This window comes from Oncorhynchus nerka, linkage group LG3 (genome assembly GCF_034236695.1).
Source record: "Oncorhynchus nerka isolate Pitt River linkage group LG3, Oner_Uvic_2.0, whole genome shotgun sequence".
Classification (NCBI taxonomy): domain Eukaryota; kingdom Metazoa; phylum Chordata; class Actinopteri; order Salmoniformes; family Salmonidae; genus Oncorhynchus; species Oncorhynchus nerka.
The window spans coordinates 22,825,356-22,843,460 of NC_088398.1; the positions used below are offsets into that span (position 1 = coordinate 22,825,356).

Below are 18,105 nucleotides of genomic sequence, written 5' to 3' on the forward strand. Positions count from 1 at the left end.
ATGTCATCTTTCTGACTTCCCAGCGTGTCCAAATTCAAACTTATCTGTTGCTTTGACCTGTTGAGGCAAAGCATTTCATTGATTTTTAGATGTCTGCCAATCACAGCGACTGCAGACAAAGTCCATGTAGATCGATACTGTTGATTGACCTACAAACACAGTTGACCTACTGGCCTACATCATTACCAAGGAGCAGGAGACACTGTTTCAATCTATTCATGTCACAGGAATTGATCTGGCCTGCTATCTCTCTAGGTTGAAGGGTGGTCATACTGCTTACCGTATTAGATAATATATCATAATATCTGTCATTTAGTAGATGCTTTCACCCAAAGCAACGCAGTCATTTGTTATACCTACGAGTGGTCCCAGGAATCGAACCCACTGTTCCGGCATTGCAAGCACCATGCTGTACCAACTGCGCTTCAGAGGACACGTTAGTTAATGGGGAACTTCAAACCTTGTCGTTTGGTTTTAAAAGAAGAACTTGAACTCTCCTGTTTGTTTGTTTGTTAATTTCATACCTTCTCTGTTAAATAAAGGGGCGACTGAGAGAAGGGAGATGCGGTGTTGTCGCCAGGATACGTACAATTAACATTTGAGTCATTTAGCAGATGCTCTTATCCAGAGCAACTTAGTGCATTTGTCTTCAGTTAGCTAGGTGGGACAGCCACATATCACAGGCATAGAAAGTACACTTTTTTTCCTCAACGTAGAAGTACACTTTTTTTTTCCTCAACGTAGCTATCAGTCGAGTCAAAGCTAGAATGGGGGGAGAACGTATATGTGCAGCGCCCTTAACTGTAAGGCCACCCTCAGGCACCTTGTCCATTTATGTTAAAGTATATTTAGGAATTGTCATTTAAATAAGAGCGGTTTTAAAAGGTCATAAGGGAACGTTTGTGTTTGATCACTGCCGAAGTCGGTCATGGTTGACGCCATGGTCAACAGACTACACTATCTGCTATCTGACCCGCCTGACTCTGTGAGCCCGTCAATTTCCTGGAAATGTTACATCACTGTGACATCACCAGTTTCCAGTCAGGTACTCTATCATGAGTTTAGCCACAGCACATTGACAGCCATACAACATGTGACTGCCTGCCAGTACAACAGGCCATTTCTGTCCCACACTTCAGTAGCCCCTATGCTCTTTAGATGATATCATCACACTCTGTCTCTCTCTGCGTGCGAAAGAGATTGAAAAGTTCCCACAAACATTTCCCCAAATATACAAATCTGACACGGTAGAGATTGTTTAGATTTAATAACCAGACATAAAGCCTACTCCATTCTCACATGACAATTGTATTATGGTATAAAGCTGACTGTTTTGGCAAGCAACATTTCCATAGTAATGTGAACTGGAAAAGCTCTCTTCAATGAACATTTTGAATTACAGCAGAAGTAGATTATTCCCTGTTTTAAGCCTGTTGTTTTTCCCAACATATATTCCGCTATTTAATGTTGAAGTTCTGTGAAAGGTGAATAGAAACTCTAACCTGACCAAATCGGCGTGACGTTTAAAAATGTATTTTTAAGGAATTTTGAATCATTCAAAATCTTGAACATGAATTCTAATGAATGATCATTTGTTCACGCGTTGCAGTTATCATGCGATAACGATCCTATTATTCTTTCACTTTTCTGTACTTCAAATGTAGCAAACCCAGATCCCAATGACATTCCACAAGAAAGTATGCATGCAACATGGCAGTCCACATTAGGCAGTGTTCTGCCCCTGGAAGGTATAATTCAGAATTGACTGCCAAATAGGAACGACGGGGATGTCAGTTTTCAATAGCAGCTCACTGTACTCTGCTCCATAGGGACTGATCGATATGAGCACTAAGCCAACACTATGTATATAGTATAGTTTCTGCTCACATTTAGGTATCTTCATTAAATAACTTGTTTTAAACCAGTTTAGCGTCTTGTTTAAACCATTTCAGGTCTTTGACCAGTCACAGACATTCCTGCTCCAGACACACTGGACAAATTCTGGTAGTTTCCCACGGTAGTAAAATGGTAGCTAATATGACATGCCCTTGGTTGTTGTAAATATGGTCAGGAAATTCTAGCAAATGAAGCATTAATGAAATATGGAGAGAATGCAATTATACTGCAATAAATATATGTCTAATGTATGGAGGTTTCCAGTCACAACGGTAGAATGATAGTCTCAACATTTAAAAATGGCACTGCTATAATGTGACACTTTCTAGAAGGATACATTGGTGGATAATTATATATAGCTTTGAGGAATTGACCATGCTCATTACCTTAAGTCGTCTGACATAAGCGACCCTCACAAGCTGATGTCCAAATGAATGTCCATCGAATCACAACCGTCCTTTTCTCTCGCAAAAATCTCAATAAGACCTACCGGTTATGTGAAAATCATTCCATTGCATTGATAAATAGTTAGCTACAGTCCTTCTCGATTTACAGTATGTACAGGCATGAGTCCTACACTAGACACAGGATAGTGAATTTGCCCCGATCCTAATGTACTTTTTGAGCTTGAGAGAGTTATCCTATTGGTAACATTACTAGAACATTAATTCTTTAACCTTTAACAGGTAGACAGATGTTGTCAAACAGAAATAGTTGCTCTGGATGTGTACAATCCATTACAATCCATCCCAGCTAGTCAACCGTATGTTAGGCTACTACTCCCCAGGGTACTCATTTCATTAACCTGAATGCATAACTTTCTTAAGGTTGTACTGGGATGCTTTTGAATATACCGGTAGGCTAGTCTGGATCTGTGCATAATAGCCATTGAAGGTCTGATCAAGACTGGCTACTGAAGCCAAGTAAGATTGCAGTTGAGTTCTGATCTCTAATTGCTTTGATACAAACACACTTTAGAATCCTGAAATTGACCTTTAGAAACATATTAATGCCAATGGTTATGATGTATCACTACACATGCATCTATACTTAATGTACAATGCTATGTATGAACTAACTTAATATAACGTAGGAGTATTACAATGAAGATTTGGATTGCATAATTAAGCATACGTACTGTATATACAACTCTTGATATTATAGTACTGCTCGATAGTACACTCATGCTGTATATTTGCATTTAAATACAGTAATGTCCTTTTTTTTTCTCCATCGGCTGTTTCACTTGTCATCCATCTGTTCTCTGGACAAGCCTCTTGGCTGCTCCTCCTGGATGGGGTAATGAGATGGTGTCATAATGGAAGTCTGGAAGAAGGGGTGAAGTGTTGAAGGGCTATCGAGAGCTATTCGTCGTTTGGAGCCATTATTTAACCTGAAATGAAAACAAAACTTGTAAGAAAACAGATGCCATGAATCCACTATTAAAGGAGAAGTTATATTTTACGGGGAGAAACCATCTAATATCAAGTTGTAAAATCCTGAACTTCTCCTTTAACATTCAAATGTTGATGATTTGGTTCTGGGTGCTGATATGAGTTCCTTCCCATCAGTGACAGAACAAGAGTAAAGGAAAGAACAGACAATGAACGGCCAAGAGTCCAGTTATGGATTAGTAGGAGGGGAAACCTACCAGTGCTATTCGGTCACTGCCACCATTGCACAATTGTCTTTACTCTCCGAAGCGATAGCTAAGTACTCCGCCCTGAGAGTGAGGAATAGGAGAGAGGGGGGCAGAGAGGCAGTTGGAAAGAGTATAGAGAGAGGCAGTTAGAAAGAGAATAGAGAGAGGCAGTTAGAAAGAGAATAGAGAGAGGCAGTTAGAAAGAGAATAGAGAGAGGCAGTTAGAAAGAGAATAGAGAGAGGCAGTTAGAAAGAGAATAGAGAGAGGCAGTTAAAGAGAATAGAGAGAGGCAGTTAAAGAGAATAGAGAGAGGCAGTTAAAGAGTATAGAGAGAGGCAGCTAAAGAGTATAGAGAGAGGCAGTTAGAAAGAGAATAGAGAGGCAGTTAGAAAGAGAATAGAGAGGCAGTTAGAAAGAGAATAGAGAGAGGCAGTTAGAAAGAGAATAGAGAGAGGCAGTTAGAAAGAGAATAGAGAGAGGCAGTTAAAGAGAATAGAGAGAGGCAGTTGGAAAGAGTATAGAGCGAGGCAGTTGGAAAGAGTATAGAGCGAGGCAGTTGGAAAGAGTATAGAGCGAGGCAGTTGGAAAGAGTATAGAGTGAGGCAGTTGGAAAGAGTATAGAGCGAGGCAGTTGGAAAGAGAATAGAGAGAGGCAGTTAGAAAATAACAGTTTTAACTAGGAAATTACATAGCAAGAAAATATTTTCAGAGGAAGATTGAGGAAAAAGCGTGTAAGTGTGTGCTCTTGTGTGTGTGTCTGTGATGAATTGGACCAGTGTGTGTGTGTGTTTACTCACGCGCTCTCTCTCAATGCTTCCTCGCCTTGCGCTGATATCTTCCTGTAGCAGTAAATCATCTCTACCACCAGCCATACCTGCAGCCCAACGATGGTGACATACATCATCACCTCAGACAAGATGGACGCTATCCCCCTGGTCACTAGAGAAAGAGATTAGGAGTTAAGAAGGAGACCGCCTTAATTCATTAGAAGCTATTTCAATGAAAATATACAGGTTTCTGAATTTCTGATGCCTCATAAAACATGATGAACCAATTATCCCCAGACATCCACAAGGGTTCAGTGTTTCACTGGAAATGGACCAGTTTTTCAAGGTCAACATTAATCTCAACTAAAACTGTTGGAATGACTTCAAGTAGTGGGTGAGTTGACTAAGCTTGCTGCTAAACCCAATACTCTAGAGACACTGCATCGACCGTTGTGGAAGCTTTTAAAATATTACTTAGGATTATGAAAGCAATTTAGCTCTTGGAAGTCTTTGACCGCTCCTCTCTTGAGAAAAATCCTTAATCCGAATGCAGGTCCAATAAAGCAGTACTGTAGGTCTCTATGTGTGTACAGTGCCTTCAGAAAAGTATTCATGCCCCTTGACTTATTCCACATTTTGTTGTGTTACAGCCTGAATTCAAATTTGGATTACATTTATCTTTTTAAATGTCTCACCCATTGACACAATACACGATAATGACAAAGTGAAAACTTGTTTTTAGAACTGTTTGCAAATTTATTGAAAATGAAATACAGAAATGGCTAATTTACATGTCCATATGTATTCACACCCCTGAGTCAATACACCTTTGGCAGCGGTTACAGCTGTGAGTCTTTCTGGGGAAGTCTCTAAGAGCTTTGCACACCTGGATTGTACAATCATTTCCCATCAATATTTTTTAAATTCTTCAAGCTCTGTCGAATTGGTTGTTGATCATTGCTAGAAAGCCATTTTCAAGTCTTGCTATAGATTTTCAAGCCGATTTAAGTAAAAAATGTGACCAAGCCCCACAGGAATATTCAATGACGTAAGCAACTCCAGTGTATATTTGGCCTTGTTTTAGGTTATTGTCCTGCTGAAAAGAGAATTATTTTGGAAAGCAGACTGAACCAGGTTTTCCTCTAGGATTTTGCCTGTTTTTTTTTAGCTCTATTACGTTTCTATTTATCTGAAAAAAAAACTTGTTAGTCCTTTCAGGGGATAATCATACCCATAACATGATGCAGCCACCACTTCAGTCGACCCTCTACTTTTTTGAACATTTTGTTAAAAATCGCGCAACATTTCAGCGCCCTGCTACTCATGCCAGGAATATAGTACGTTCATATGGTTAGAATGTGTGGATAGGAAACACTCGGACGTTTTTAAAACTGGTTAAATCACGACTGTGGCTATTACATAACGTGCGTTACATCGGAAAGCGCAGGAAAACCTGATCACAGAAAATGGAAATAAATATCCTTGCGCCACTTCCAGCAATTGTTAACAGTGAGCCGAATTAGATAAGACCGAGCATTCAACTCCCACAGCATCCCCATGTTGTCTAGAGTCTTGTGAATTGAATCATCTTTGATTCTTGGTTGAACCGAAAGAGGGGCACGACTTACCTCCGGTCTCCGCCCAGATCATTCCGGAAGAGCTCTCTCCTGAAATTTTTTCCAAGACGACAGCTAATGATTTCTACATCGCCTATGGATGATTTTTATCGCTTATTAACGTTTACTAATACCTAAAGTAGCATTACAAACGTATTTCGAAGTGTTTTGTGAAAGTTTATCGTCTACTTTTTGAATTTTAAAAAATGACGTTACGTTGTGAAATCGCTGTTTTTTTCGTTTATCACACAGTCTACATATAACGATATCTTGGCTTTATATGGCCCGATGTAATCGAAATAAAGACCCAATAGTGTTTATGGGACATCTAGGAGTGCCAACAAAGAAGATGGTGAAAGGTAATGACTGTTTTCTATTTTATTGTGCGGTTTGTGTAACGCCGAAATGCTAATTATTTTGTTTACGTCCCCTGCTGTGCTTTTCTGTTGTAGTGTATTGGTGCATGCTATCAGATAATAGCTTCTCATGCTGTCGCCGAAAAGCATTTTAAAAATCTGACTTGTTGCCTGGATTCACAACGAGTGTAGCTTTAATTTGATACCCTGCATGTGTATTTTAATGAACTTTTGAGTTTTAACTAATACTATTTGCATTTAGCGTAGCGCATTTGCATTTCCAGAGCTCTAGTTGGGACGCAAGCGTCCCAAGTAGAGGCAAGAGGTTTTAAATATGAAGAGTGGTACTCTGATGTGTTGTGTTGGATTTGCCCCAAACATATTTCTATTCAGGACATAAAAAGGTTCATTCCTTTGCCACATTTTTTGGCAGTTTTACTTTCGTGCCTTATCGCAAACAGGATGCATGTTTTGGAATATGTGTTATACTGTACAGGCTTCCTTCTTTTCACTCTGACATTTAGTTTAATATTATGGAGTAACAATGTTGTTGATCCATCCTCAGTTTTTTCCTATCACAGCCATTAAACTCTAATTGTTTTAAAGTCACTTTTGGCCTCATGGTGAAATCCCTGAGCGGTTTCCTTCCTCTCTGGCAACTGAGTTAGAAAGGGCGCCTGTATCTTTGTAGTGACTGGGATACACCATCCAGGGTGTAATTAGTAACTTCACCATGCTCAAAGGGATATTCAATGTCTGCTTTTTTCCCTTCAATAGGTGCCCTTCTTTGCGAGGCATTGGAAAACCACCCTGGTCTTTGTGGTTGAATTTGTGTGTGAAATTCACTGCTCAACTGAGGGACCTTACAATTATCTGTATGTGGCATACAGAGATGTGTTAGTTATTCAAAAATCATGTCGCTCTTGCTGCTGATGATTCCTTGATCCACCTTTACGCAGACGACACCATTCGGTATACATCTGGCCCTTCTTTGGACACTGTTAACAAACCTCCAAACGAGCTTCAATGCCATACAACTCTCCTTCCGTGGACTCTGTTCTTAAATGCTAGTAACTAAATGCATGCTCTTCAACAGATCGCTGCCCTTACCCCGCCCGCCCGACTAGCATCACTACTCTGAACGGTTCGGACTTAGAATATGTGGACAGCTACAAATACCTAGGTGTCTGGCTAGGCTGTAAACTCTCCTTCCAGACTCATATTAAACATCTCTAATCCAAAATTAAATCTAGAATCGGCTTCCTATTTCGCAACAAAGCCTCCTTCACTCACGCTGCCAAACATACCCTCGTAAAACTGACTATCCTACCGATCCTCGACTTCGGCGATGTCATTTACAAAATCACCATGCCATCCGTTTTGTCACCAAAGCCCCATATACCACCCACCACTGCGACCTGTATGCTCTCGTTCGCTGGCCCTCGCTACATATTCGTCGTCAGACCCACTGGCTCCAGGTCTTTGCTAGGTGAAGCCCCGCCTTATCTTAGCTCACTAGTCACCATAACAACACCCACCTGTAGCACTCGCTCCAGAAGGTATATCTCACTGGTCATCCCCAACACCCACTTTGGCTGCCTTTCCTTCCAGTTCTCTGCTGCCAATGACTGGAACGTATTGCAAAAATCGCGGAAGTTGGAGACGTATATCTCCCTCACTAACTTTAAGCATCAGCTGTCAGAGCAGCTTACCGATCGCTGCACCTGTACACAACCCATCTGTAAATAGCCCACCCAACCACCTCATCCCCATATTGTTTTATTTACTTTTTTGCTCGTTTACACACCAGTATTTCTACTTGCACATCATCTGCACATCTATTACTTCAGTGTTCATTTGCTAAATTGTAATTACTTTGCTACTATGGCCTATTTATTGCCTTACCTCCTTACTCCATTTGCACACACAGTATATCGATTTTTCTATTTGTGTTATCGACTGTACTTTTGTTTATCCTATGTGTAACTCTGTGTTGTTTTTTGTCGCACTACTTTGCTTTATCTTGGCCAGGTCGCAGTTGTAAATGAGACCTTGTTCTCCACTGGCCTACCTGGTTAAATAAAAATGTTAAATACTATTTTTGCACACAGAGTGAGTCCATGAAATGTATTACATGACTTGGTAAGCAAATGTTTATTGAACTTATTTAGGCCATAACTTGCCATAAAAAAAGGGGTTGAATACTTATTAACTCAAAACATTTCAGCTTTTAATTTTTTTATATTTAAAAAAAAAAGTTTTGATGATTCTATTTTGACATTATGGGGTATTGTGTGTAGGCCAGGGCCAAAAAACACAAGGGGTGTGTACATTCTGAAGGCACTGTATCTATGTCTCTACTGTATGTCTTTTTTGATACAGTATCTACTTAATGGTCAGCTGTCATTGACAGTGATCTGTTGGATAATCATTGGCGTGGCTGAGCCTTTGGATTGTAAGATATGAGACTTAATGACAGCTGTGGCTGCTTCTGTGACGGGGTTACTACTACTTACCATCCATCAACAGCTGTGTAGATAATGAGATGTATGACTGTTTCCTGTTCGCCCCTCTGTCATATGTCCTTGATTTTGATATCAATGCTTCCATTTTGCAACATGGTCCAACCTACCATGGGTCATCTAACCCTAAATCAAAATCATATAACTCATGCACCTTGTTCATCATCCGCTTGGACAATATTGCCACCTTTGTCAATTCAGGCATGGACATTGAGTGTCGGTCAACTCCTGCCCTCTCTTCCCTTCCTTCCTTCCCTCCCTCTACCCCGCTACCCTCTCTCCCCTCCAACTCTTCACCCTCTCCATGCAGGGTATATGTATGCCTATGTCATGGCACTACTTTCACAAGGGTGATCTGAATGTACTACAGTATTTCCCTCTCTTCCACCCTCCCCTCCTCTCTCCCTCTCCCCTCTCCCCAGATGAGGGTGTGTGTCTACTATACTGTTTGTGTGTGTGTTCATTTGTGTCTAGACCTAGACCTAACCCTGTGAACCCTAAAGCCAAAGCCTTACGTCTTGGCACCACGTTGAGGTGGACGATCTTGGTGATGTCAGTGTGGAACCCGTAGGAAGTGAAGGTGAGGGTGCGGTTAAAGATGCAGCGGTAGGTGCCCGTGTCGTTCCACGTCACGTTCAGGATGTAGATGGAGCCGTCCTGCAGGTCCTTGGTCTTCTTGCTGCCGTTCCAGTCCAGACGCTCGTAGAAGCGCTCGTCCGGAATGTCGCTCATTAGATCCTCGTAGCTGTAGATCTATCGGAGAATACAATGGGGTGTGAGCTTGCAATCCAAACTAATATGCTGTTTCCCTGTTAAATGGAGCATATCAGTTTGGATTGGCCTTGTGGTTAGAGCGTATGCCCTGAGATTGGAAGGTAGGCCGTTTGAACCTTGGTCATGTCATACCAAAGACTGTTAAAGCATTAAGGAGATGCATTTGGGGAAAGGCCTTGCAATAGACTAGCATCCTGTCCAGGGGTGTACATTGAGGATCCTGCTATTCTGGCTTGGACAAGATTATTTAGTTTCGATTCTAGGTTATATGAGACAGGGTTTGGTGAGCCAACACACTCATGCTGGGCAGATCATATTATGATTTTTACATTACTGGATGAAATCTGTGCAGCACTTTAATCAAAGCACCAATGTTCTGCATCAACAAGGGCTCGTATCTCTGGACTAACCAGGGCTCATATCTCTGGACTAAGTGCTCAATCAGGTACTTTGGTTCTGTTATGATTTTATTATGGAGTGATTTCAAAAAAAGATTAAAGTAATTTCTAAAGCAATTTGGTTAGTACAGTATAAGCAGTGTTGAAAAAAGCACCCACTTGTCACACTTGAGTAAAAATAAAGATACCTTAAGAGAAAATAACTCAAGTAAATGTGAAAGTCACCCAGTAAAATCCTACTTGAGTAAAAGTCTGAAAGTATTTGCTTTTAAATATACTTAAGTATCAAAAGAAAATGTAATTGCTAAAATATACTTAAGTATTAAAAGAAAATGTATAAATAGTTTCAAATTCCTTATATTAAACAAACCAGACTCCACCATTTTCTTATTTTATTAAAGTGTACAGCTAGCCAGGGGCACACTCCAACCCTCATACATAATTTACAAACGAAGCATGTGTTTAGTGAGTCTGCCAGATCAGAGGCAGAGATGTTATCCTGATGAGTGTGTGAATTAGACCCTTTTCCTGTCCTGTTAAGCATTCAAAAAATGTAACGAGTACTTTTAGGTGTCAGGGAAAACGTATGGAGTAAAAAAAAACATCCAAGTATTTTTATTTAAGTAATTTACATCAACGAGCATAAGTATCATGTGCAGTGTTTTTCCTGGTCCAGCATGCATGTCTATAACAGGGATTCTTATTTTTACAGTAAAACAATATAATAATAATATGTCATTTAGTGTATACATTTTAATCCAAAGAGATTTGTATTAGACAATGCATACATTTTAGAATATGTGACCCCAGAAGGAATCGAACAACAACCCTGAGGTTACTAGTGCCACACTCTTACCAAATGAGCCACACAAGACCACCTACAGTGACAGGTGAAGTGACTGGTCTACAGGCCTAAAGGTCTTCTGACTCTGCCCCTTGACCCCTATGAAACAACAGGCTGAATAGCATGGTCAGAGGTCTAACTCCTGTCACTCTGCTCTTGACCTCCAGCCCTGACCTCTCCTTGGGGTTCGGTTTCATGAGATCAATCTGAGCTTTCTTTTGTTTGAAGTTACTGGATGGAATACGAGGCCCCTACTAGCGGCTATTGATGCATAATAGTTTAGGGCTTTTATTGTTTTTGAGTATATGCTTTCAGCATTATGCTCAGCATACTGAGGGCTGAATCCTAACTTGTATGGATATGTACACACAATAACCCATGTAAATCATGAATTGCTATCAATAAGAGATTGTTTTAGTTATCCACACTGGTCTAAAACGGATTCACATTTACATTTACATTTAAGTCATTTAGCAGACGCTCTTATCCAGAGCGACTTACAAATTCACCACTTAACATCCAAACTTTTGTTTCACAGTTTCCAAATATTGTAGTGTCAAACCAGGCAACTGGCTGCGGCCACTCCCAGCAGGAGCCCTTGTTGAAGCCGTCTTAGTCACGGCCTGCCTGCATCACTTCCTGATGCATTAGCTGTTTAGAAACAAACAGAGCTAATGGGATCTCTCTCCTCATGTATGCTGTTATGTGCTGGAGGGATTTAATAGCTAATGGCTACCCTGTATTGATGTTGGAACAGACTCCTTCCTTGTAGGGAAAGTTGTGTATGTTTACATCTGACACTGAGGAAAAGAGCCTGTCGTGAAAAATGCATGGCTGTGATGCTCTTTCTCATGATAAATGATAGCTCCCATTTCACTGGAGAAGAGTGTACTTGTTTTGCTGACATAGAAATTGCGTATGAAATGTAACCACGCTTGTTTTGATTGATGCGTTTTGTCTTTTTAGTGAATGAGTTAAAATGATCTATCTTGATGTGTCTCCATTGTACAGCACCCATTGGTGTGATGACTTGGTAGTCATTGTGTTCAGTGGGGCTCTAACATTCATGAATTGCGTATGAAACCTTGTTTCCAAATTGAAACTAAAAGGCCTGCCTTTGTTGCTGATACAACAGACAAGTCAACCTGCTTCGCTACCTCATTGACTCTCCGTGGGGTCAATCCCCACAGAATGAACGGGGATACTTTTAAAACTCTGCTGGGAGGGATCACTTATTGTGCACTTGCACACTCCCTGTCATGGATTTAACAAACCCCCTCTAGCCAATGTTAACACCAATCCAATCCTTTAAATCCATGTGGGTGAGTGCGCGAGTGCACAGTTTAATCATTTATTTATTATGTTCTTTATAGCGGTTTTCATCATCTCAAAGCTGTGTCAAAAGCAAAAAACAAACAAGCAACACATCATGAGTAGCCTTGCCATAGTTAGCTAGGTCAACCAATAGTGTTTTTTTAGTTTAGGAGAAATGTGGAGAATCGACGGTGTGTCTCAACAATAAGTATTTTCCCCTGAGGTGTGCACTCATTCACTACTTCCCACAAATGTAAAAGCACTGCAGTCGGGCTAGTGGGAGTACCATACTTATTCTACCAGTCATTTCCTTTTAAATCATTGACGGGAAGTGAACAGGTGCACATTTTACGAGGAGGAGAGATAATTGGGATATTATCCCACTACTGTCCCTATGGATCCGTGTCTACTCACTTTTGTGAACTCGCTCTCCCCTTTGGGCATGAAGGACCATTCAACAGTGGCCTCGGCGGGCACCTCGCCCCTCATCTTACAGGAGATACATCCCAGCTTAAAGCCTTCGCTGACCACTGCGTCAGTGTCAGAGTCCACCTCCACACAGGCTCCATGGCATAGAGACGCTGAGGAGAGAGAAAGTACAACAAACATACAGTTAGCTATGGATATTTGGTGTTAGCCATGGATATTTGGTGCTAGCCATGGATATTTGGCTTTTACAGCCCACTGGGCACACTGGGTGAATCAACGTTGTTTCCACGTCATTTCATTGAAATGACGTTGACCCAACGTGGCATAGACGTTAAATTGACGTCCATGCCCAGTGGGAGTGCACTCCTCTTTTACAGTGGTCACATCCGTGCAGCACGATAATTTGATCACTATAAACGGTTGGTCACTATAACCACGTTCACTTAAAATGGAGTGCAGTGTACGAGTAAATCTGAAGTAAGCCTGAGAGCCATCATGGGTGATGATCCTTGTTCATTGATCCATGGCTTGAGAACCGGCTGACACAAGACCAACGCCCTAGTGATATTATCTCAATACGTTGCAGGCAAACTGTCTCCTAATGCTTGTCAATTGAATTGGCAGATAATATGATAATGATATGGTAATGATATAATTAAGAGTTTTTGTTCTGCGTGCTTGCTCCTATCGCTCATAGCATGCTTGTCTTTTTTTCAATATCAGAGCATAAATTCTTGCATTTTTTTATTTATTTCCACTCATAATTTCGATATACGTTTTGTTGTTGTTTTGGTCAATTGTGGGTTTTTTTTCAGATTCATATAGTCTATTGACGAATTAGCCAAACAAGCTACAATGGCTAAGGGTGACCTGGATGTAGAAATTGAGGGGAAATAAACAGATTGCAGTGAGCGATGCTAGTCTCCTTGCAGCCTGTCTGCGAGGTATATATAAGTAAGCTACTTGCATATATAGACGCATAAGTCTATATATGCCATAATGTCACATACTGTACATCGGCCGAGAGCAACACACCTGTAACTGCAAGTGTTTCTTTCTCACACTGCACCTTGCAGTTTCCACAAAGGCATCTGCACCTGCATCGCTCTCAACCAATGATCTCGGGCTATTTTCAGCTTTGACCTCTGGCGATGTGATTTGTTCAACCGTAATGAGATGAGGGGACAGGATACACATTGCACAGGCTGGCAGATGAAAAGTGACTTGAAAAATAAACCAATGCATAGTTTGGTTGAATTTCATAGTCACCATTCATAATATACTACAGTACCTGATATGCACCAACGTGAGAACTCTCTGAAAGAAATATTGCAAGACTGAATGCTGATACAGATGAAGACACAGAGAGAGAGACAATGCTGTAGAATACTGCAGAGAAAGAGGAAGAAACAGAGGGAGGGCGGGAGGGAAGGAAGGAAAGAGGGAGGAAAAGAAGGTGGGAGGAAAGAGGGAGAGAGAGTGAGAGAGTTAACAGCCATTTCTAGGAGAGGAAGAGGAGGGCACAGGTGTAATTCCTGCTGATTCACTGCAGAGAGAGAGGGGGAGGAGGAGAGAAAGTTAACATCACACAGTTTCATCACATCAGCTACTTCTACACGGGGAGAGGGGGGGGGGTGGTCGGGAGACAGCCCATGCAGACAGACATGTAGAAAGGGGACTGGGATGGCAAGATTTGACTGCTCAGAAAGGAAAGGACCTGGAAGAAACACAGACATGAGGACCCATAACTCTTCACACGACCAACATTTCACACGACCACCATATCATCCAGCAAATTAGAGAGTTGGAAGGGGGTTGGGGGAGGTCACAAGACTGGACATAATTCTGACACACCATTGCTGCAAGACAGCAGAGGAGGGAGAGGGAGAGTGGTGAAAACTGACACAGTGTAATTATAGAGTACACAAACAGTGGCAGGCCGTTGTTTGAAGAGGAGTGACGGGAGGAGAGGATAGAGGCAGAGTGGGGAGGAGTGGATGCTGCTGCCGGCTGTTCATAGCAGAGACAGCGAGAGGAGAGGGCAGGAGAGGAACAGAACATGCAGAGTGGGTAGACTCATCCAAACAAAGTGCAGACTCCGTGACCTACAGTTGTAGTCGGAAGTTTACATACACCTTAGCCAAGTACATAAACTCAGTTTTTCACAATTCCTGACATTTAATCCTAGTAAAAATTCCCTGTTTTAGGTCAGTTAGGATCACCACTTTATTTTAAGAATGTGAAATGTCAGAATAATAGTGGAGAAAATGATTTCTTTCAGCTTTTATTTCTTTCATCACACTCCCAGTGGGTCAGAAGTTTACATACACTCAATTAGTATTTGGTAGCATTTGCCTTTAAATGGTTTAACTTGGGTCAAACATTTCGGGTAGCCTTCCACAACCTTCCCACAATAATTTGGGTGAATTTTGCCCCATTCCTCCTGACAGAGCTGGTGTAACTGAGTCAGGTTTGTAGCTCTCCTTGCTCGCACATGCTTTTTCAGTTCTGCCCACAAATGTTCTATAGGCTTGAGGTCAGGGCATTGAGATGGCCACTCCAATACCTTGACTTTGTTGTCCTTAAGCCATTTTGTCACAACTTTTGAAGTCTTCTTGGGGTCATTGTCCATTTGGAAGACTCATTAGCGACCAAGCTTTCACTTCCTGACTGATGTCTTGAGATGTTGCTTCAATATATCCACATAATTTTCCTCCCTCATGATGTCATCTATTTTGTGAAGTGCACCAGTCCCTCCTGCAGCAAAGCACCCCCACAACATGATGCTGCCACCCCCGTGCTTCACGGTTGGGATGGTGTTCTTCAGCTTGCAAGCCTCCCCCTTTTTCCTCCAAACATAACGATGGTCATTATGGCCAAACAGTTTTATTTTTGCTTCATCAGACCAGAGGACATTTCTCCAAAAAGTATGATCTTTGTCCCCATGTGCAGTTGCAAACCGTAGTCTGGATTTTTTTATGGCGGTTTTGGAGCAGTGGCTTCTTCCTTGCTGAGTGGCCTTTCGGGTTATGTCAATATAGGACTCGTTTTACTGTGGATATAGATACTTTTGTACTTGCGTACTATTGTTTGTACAGATGAACGTGGTACCTTCAGGCATTTGGAAATTGCTCCCAAGGATGAACCAGACTTGTCGAGGTCTACCATTTTTTTCTGAGGTCTTGGCTGATTTAATTTGTTTTTCCCAACATGTCAAGCAAAGAGGCAGTGAGTTTGAAGGTAGGCCTTGAAATACATCCACAGGTACACCTCCAATTGACTCAAATGATGTCTATTAGCCTATCAGAAGCTTCTAAAGCCATGACATCGTTTTCTGGAATTTTCCATGCTGTTTAAAGGCACAGTCAACTTAGTGTATGTAAACTTCTGCCCCACTGGAATTGTGAGTTATAAGTGAAATAATCTGTCTGTAACAATTGTTGGAAAAATGATTTGTGTCATGCACAAAGTAGATGTCCTAACCGACTTGCCCAAAATATAGTTTGTTAACAAGACATTTGTGGTTGAAAAACGAGTTTTAATGACTTCAACCTAAGTGTATGTAAACTTCCGACTTCAACTGTATCATCAACCTTCTGCAAACTAATTTCCGGTAATGTGACAGACACAGAGCACAATATCCAAATCCGTTGCGTAATCTGTTGACGGTTGGGCAGAGATTTGCCTTATGCAACTAATATTCCAGAAACTGCAGATTAGATTAGGAGGAGCCAGTGCGGGGATTAGCCATTGATATCAATTTACTGAATGCCCTCAGTCTGAATGCAACAATACAAAATGGTGAGTTATAGTTCAGTCCCTGAAAAGGCTGTCTATCTGTCAGTCCCTACAGACTGATGTTGGAAAGTCAACTGTTAGGAACGGACGGGATTGCAAGAGGATGGATGGAGGTCATTCTCTGAGCCAGAGAGGAGATAGAAGGAAAAAGCAGAGAGAACATACAAAAGAGAGTGATCTACAGTAGAGTGAAGGAGGGAGAGAGAGAAATAGAGAGAATGAAAGAGGGATCTATAGAGCGAAGGAAAGAGGGAGAGAGACAGAAGGGAAGCAGATCACGTCAGTTTCCATGACTAGGTTATCACCCATTCACAGTGGAGATGCATACACACCCTCGGCCTGGGGAAATAGCACACATCCATGACATGTCCCTGGACACTAACCAAGAAAGGAACTTTCCATAGGAACAAATACGTGTAATGTACTGTTTGTTGCATTCATTTTCTCAGAGGAATTGCCACATCTAGACCAGCGTCGCTGGCAGCTAGTGAAGTGACTGCATTTGAGGATGCCTGAAGAATTCTTGGATCTGTGCTGAAAATGGCCTATTGACACTCCCCTAGGATTTTTCTATATTTGAATTAGAATCTCCAGGGAAGGAGTTGTCCATAGTGCTGTACATTCAAGTGTGGTCTGGGGACTTCTATCAGTTCAGGCAAAGAGAGCATGTCACATGCCCTAAAAGACACATCTATAGAAACACCGTCCTGCCTTTAAATGCTCAAAAGGCAGCATATTGTCGATTGGGACACAGCCTGCAGTGTTTGTTGTCTAATATCTATCTAGTAGGGCCATTTATCCAACTTCGAAACAGACTAAAGTATATTGATGAACTAAATGCTCTCCCGTAAATCACTACCTCCCTGCTTAATGGATACCAAACCCACTAGTGATCATTTATCCTCGTCTGCCCTTGCTCAACTCCATATCTCTCTCGTGCTGCCTATCTCACTCTGTCTCGGTCTCTGACACACACACACACTCAGATGTGTGTGTGTTGTCGTGAGACACCCATCAGGAAATGACTTTGGAGCACTATCCTCTCCTCTCCCTGTCTCCAGGCCCAATACTCTGTGTGTGTGTGTGTGTGTGTGTGTGTGTGTGTGTGTGTGTGTGTGTGTGTGTGTGTGTGTGTGTGTGTGGAGATTTTTGTGTGTGTGAACTGCTTCAACCTGAGGCTGAACTGCTTTGACTCATGGGCAGACTCAGAGAGAGAGAGCGGGAAAGAGGGAGGGAGAGAAGCCGCCATGTCCCCTCTTACGGAGGACCCCGCATCAGTGGTGCCTGCCTGTCTAGACTGACTAGGAACAGAGTGCCAAGAATAGAGGCTCTATGACCAACAGTCAGTTTATCTATCAAGTGTGTGTGTGTGTGTGTGTGTGTGTGTGTGTGTGTGTGTGTGTGTGCTCAATTAGAACATTTAGTCATGGTCCAGATTAGCGGATTAGATTAAACGGATAGATTACACCTTCCATCAAATTTACAGATTTGAATAATTTATTTTATTTTGAGGCTATTCTGAACACCTGGGAGAAGCTTGAACCAGATCACAACTGCAAGTATATGAATGATCTTATCAGTTAAATGGCTGCTGCATTTCCATTTTCAGTCTTCCTATCCCAGATGTTAGCACACACAATTTCAGTCCATCAATCAGAATAGCCTTTGGGAGGGCTATTTGAAATGGGCAAGTGAAGAAATTACGTTGATCTTAATTGAAGCTATGAACTATTGAATTGATCTCATCC

At 41.6% G+C, this 18,105-nt stretch overlaps 1 protein-coding gene across 1 annotated transcript; it reads right to left on the reverse strand.

Annotated features, from left to right (window-relative positions):
- Positions 1-1,250: 1,250 nt before the first annotated feature.
- On the reverse strand, positions 1,251-17,511 carry LOC115105026 (sodium channel subunit beta-1-like). Its single transcript, XM_029626552.2, has 5 exons — positions 12,545-17,511; positions 9,316-9,553; positions 4,337-4,478; positions 3,548-3,619; positions 1,251-3,289 (listed from the first exon to the last, which is right to left on the reverse strand). The coding sequence occupies exons 1-4, from the start codon at positions 12,737-12,739 to the stop codon at positions 3,553-3,555; spliced, it is 642 nt and encodes a 213-aa protein (XP_029482412.1). The 5' UTR covers positions 12,740-17,511; the 3' UTR covers positions 1,251-3,289; positions 3,548-3,552.
- Between the last annotated feature and the right edge of the window lie 594 nt (positions 17,512-18,105).

What these genes read in the sequence shown, in the direction of transcription:
- LOC115105026 (XM_029626552.2), bottom strand. Translation starts at nt 12,739, where the DNA reads ATGTTTGTTGTACTTTCTCTCTCCTCAGCGTCTCTATGCCATGGAGCC. An exon ending in GGGAGAGCGAGTTCACAAAA is followed by an intron (nt 9,554 to 12,544) that starts GTGAGTAGACAC and finishes ATTCTCCGATAG; the next exon opens with ATCTACAGCTACGAGGATCT. An exon ending in GAAGCATTGAGAGAGAGCGC is followed by an intron (nt 3,620 to 4,336) that starts GTGAGTAAACAC and finishes CCTCACTCTCAG; the next exon opens with GGCGGAGTACTTAGCTATCG.